At 45.9% G+C, this 3,728-nt stretch overlaps 1 protein-coding gene across 1 annotated transcript in view; it reads right to left on the bottom strand.

Annotated features, from left to right (window-relative positions):
• Positions 1-3,728, bottom strand: part of LOC104517236 (protein lin-28 homolog B-like) — a gene marked incomplete at its 5' end in the record, with an annotated part of 39,427 nt that overhangs the window by 595 nt on the left and 35,104 nt on the right. Inside the window, 1 exon segment of the mRNA XM_010161831.1 lies at positions 2-163. Coding sequence (XP_010160133.1) covers positions 2-163 — 162 coding nt within the window.

Here is a 3,728-nt window from a genome sequence, read left to right as displayed (position 1 = left end):
AGCTTCGTGTCTTCCCTGAGAACTAGTGGGCTGCTGCGAGACAGTTTTATGGGGGCAGTTAGCCACCATGTGCATGATGCTCTGACAGTAATGGCACTTCTTTGGCTGCGGAGGTAGACTACATTCTTTAGCGTGGTGGTCGAGGCCACCACAGTTGTAGCATCTAAAAAGAAAGAGAGACAGCTAGTTGTAAAACCCGGCCTCAATAAGATTTTTCTGTCAGCTTAAGCACAGGCGAGGTCTGCTGGCGAAGCGGTGGGGCCTTCTGCACCCATCTCCCACCGCCGCGGGAGGAGGTACCTTGGAGGGCGGCCCCTTGGCCTAGTCGCACCGGCGCCAAAATCCACCTTGAGCTTGGGACTGGGGAACCTTTTACTGGGGGAACCTTTTACTGGGGGTCGCGGCCTGCCGGCTCGGCTCTCCCCGCAGGGCCTCCCGGGCAGGACCCCACTAGAGGGCACCAGATACTCAGGCATCCCGCCGCCGCCAACGGCCCCGTTTACCCGGGTGTTCCCAGCGTTTAACGCCCGCGAGGACCGCTGCTTCGACCGGGGAGAACCCCGCAAAGCAGGGCGAGGAGAGGAAGTGAGGCGGTCACCACCGCCGGCCTCCTCCCCCTGAGGCGGCGTGGGCCCCCGCGGCGCCCCCCCCGGGGTCTTTTTGGAGAACCGTGCGGAGAAGAGAGGGATTCCGCCTCGGCCGCAGCCGTGCCCTAATGGACACGCTACCTTCAGCCAGAGGAACCCACCGGTGGAGGGGGGATGCGGTGCCCTGTCAGCTCAGGCCCAGGGCCTGGCAGCTGGCCTCAGCCCAGGCATGGCGAGCAGGCGTGGGGGCCAAAGTTTTACCGTGCTTGTGTTCCAGAGCGTTCATAACGGCATTTACGGTTTCGATTTAAAAGTAAATAAATAAGGCCCCGGCAAGAGTCATAAAACAGAGTTTGCTCGTTTTCCCTCAAAATTCCCAGGTCACGTGCAAGCAGAGGTGACCCGGTATTCAGAAAACGGAACTTCACAGCTGTGAAGGCGTCAGCACTTGCTTCCTTCCCTTAATATCGCATGGATTTAGAGTGGTTTAAAAATGAAAGTTGAAAATAGGCTAAAGGGTCTCAGTAGCGGAGTAGGCAGTAGCCATGGACAAATCAATTTGATCAGTCACTGTGGTATGCACTGTGTCATCCCATTCAGTGAACCATTTCACCTCCCCAACTGACCGCGAACCTGCTGTCAGGGCCCCGCTTCCGCCCAAGAGGCCTCCGCCACCTTCTGCGTACGTATTTATCCATACATCCTACTTGCAAAATACTGTAACTCCCCGCGCTTTTTCAAAATTGCCACTAAAATGTCACCATAAAATAAAACTCTGACTGAAGCAGTGACGTTAAGCTATAATTGGGCTATTCAGGAATGGTTTTTTTGTTACCAACCGACTCCAGCATCTGGCTGAAGCGTGGCATTAGAATATGTATGTGCCAGCCAGGATGTGCCTGGACTTAAAACAGGAGGGTGGTATTTATTCAGTCCTTGTAACTATTTATTCATTCCTTACCAGGAGAACAGATCACACCCCACTCTGAAATGCCTTCCCTCTCAAGGGATTTACACCAAAATGGAAATGTCGGCCACCTCAGAGCTCACAAGCCATACCACATGGCGTCATCCACACGCATTAAGGTATGGTATTAACCCTTTTGTCCAAAACGCCGCAACTCTTGGCTCCTCTCTGCTGTACATAGCCTATGTTACGACATAATGAAACCTGATATAGCACGATAGGCGCACACAAGCTTGTACATCCACATCTCTATAAACATAAATATACAGAACAATAGCCAAGCTGGCTCCTGCTAAGAAAATCAGCAAATTCTCATTTGAGTATGTTCTCGGAAACTCCAGATTAGCACAACCATACCAAGGATTTCTTCGCTTCAGAAGCACCATGGAAATTGTGTTGGCTTAAACACAACGTAAAACTTGGTATGTAAATGACATTGTGAGATTAATAAACCACACAAAGCCCTTAAAAGTGCAATTACAGTAGAAGTAAACCTTAAAAAAAAGCAACAGCAAGAGGGATTTGTTAAAACAGGACTGTCTTTCTCACAGTAGGCTCCTATGATCTGCTAGGTAGCTTTAGACGCAAAAAATAATGCAATAAAGAGATGGTAATTATCCTAATGGGGTATCCTTTCTTCACTACGGCACTGACAGGAAGGTGAATCAAGGTGATTTTTTGATATTAAAAAGATGGATATTTTAATAAGGGAACACCTTGAGGAACTTGTCTAACACTGCATTTCAATATTCTCAAGAAAACAGTAACATTAATACCTACTGACAAAGAAAGGAGAGCAAATAAGGTTAAAAACCACTTCTAAATTCTCCTTCACTATGGATTTGTGATTGCACAGAACTATACATATTAAAGGAAACACGAACAAGCAAAAAACTACAGATTCCAATGTAAACCATGTTGTATTAATTTCAAGAAACTGACTGAAATTCACCAGAAGTACTCAATTTCACAACCAAATGCAAAATAAAATACTCCCTAGTCTTTCTTCCTTGATCCAGCAGTCAGCTCCGACTTGGGAAGCACACCCTAGCCTTATGCCTTTTAAAATGACAATAGCCCTGCCTTGCAAATAAGTTTGCCACAATAACAGCTCAGCTGAGCTAAGCAGTAAGGAGGGTAAGCACAACTGCTTGCTTCTTCATGCTGCTTTATAATATGATTTAGATGATAATCCAATATATATGACAAGTAGAGAATCATTTGTGTGGTTCCACTCTATTATCTGTTGAAAGAAAAAGCTTTAAAATTACCCCAATGACTGACTTTTTCTTGGGGGGAAGGGGTTAACATCTAACAGGGATCGCAAAGGGAAGAAAGGGAGTATAGTCAGAGGAAGACTAAAATAATTCACCAGGATATTCCTTACACCAGCTCCTCTTTCTTTTTTTTGTTTTTGTTTTGTTTTTGTTTTGAATGTTATCAGACAACGAAAAATGCATTTTGGCTAACAGTGCTCCATCTAACCATGTAAAAGCTATGGCATGCTATTCTAACAGCATGCTCAAGTGAGATGTTTCACAATACACTAAATACCAACCAAGCAGCTAAAGCATAAAGGAAATGCGGTACCTAAATGTGCTTTTTTAGTAATTACTCTCACCACATTCCTAACTAAAGGCCAGTTCTTGCAGACAGAACACGCAGCAGATCGCTTAACTACCCTATTTTGCTGTGAAGGGAAGTTAAACTATCCAGGATCTAACAGAAATACGATCTTAGACAAAACTGAGATGTTTTATTCTTCAAGGGCTTCAGTGACTTGTCTTGAAAACCTGGCCGTGGGGCAGTGCAAGGGGACACTTCCCCTTGTTTGATGTGAACACTTAGAAAACTCAGGGAGGCCTGTGCTCGCTCAGGCACCACCTGGACAAGTGAGAAACACCTCCAACACCCCTGCAGTACTGAAAAAGGCTTCTGGACCGTTGAGGATCTGCTCATTTCTAATTGACTTTGAGATAAACGCAAGTATATTTGAATAGATTACTTAAATATTGCAGTAACCAAATCCTGGATATCCAATCTGTCACAGCAGCATTCTGAAGCCTGACAGGATCACAGCTGATCACTGCTAAACAGGCACCTCTCGTATGTGACTGTATCATAAAGGGACTAATCACTTTTTACTTAATACAGGTATAATACAGAACCCCTTC

Source organism: Eurypyga helias, unplaced genomic scaffold (genome assembly GCF_000690775.1).
Source record: "Eurypyga helias isolate BGI_N326 unplaced genomic scaffold, ASM69077v1 scaffold662, whole genome shotgun sequence".
Taxonomy (NCBI): domain Eukaryota; kingdom Metazoa; phylum Chordata; class Aves; order Eurypygiformes; family Eurypygidae; genus Eurypyga; species Eurypyga helias.
The sequence above is the reverse complement of the archived record's forward strand: the minus strand, read 5'-3'. Positions and strand labels throughout refer to the sequence as shown.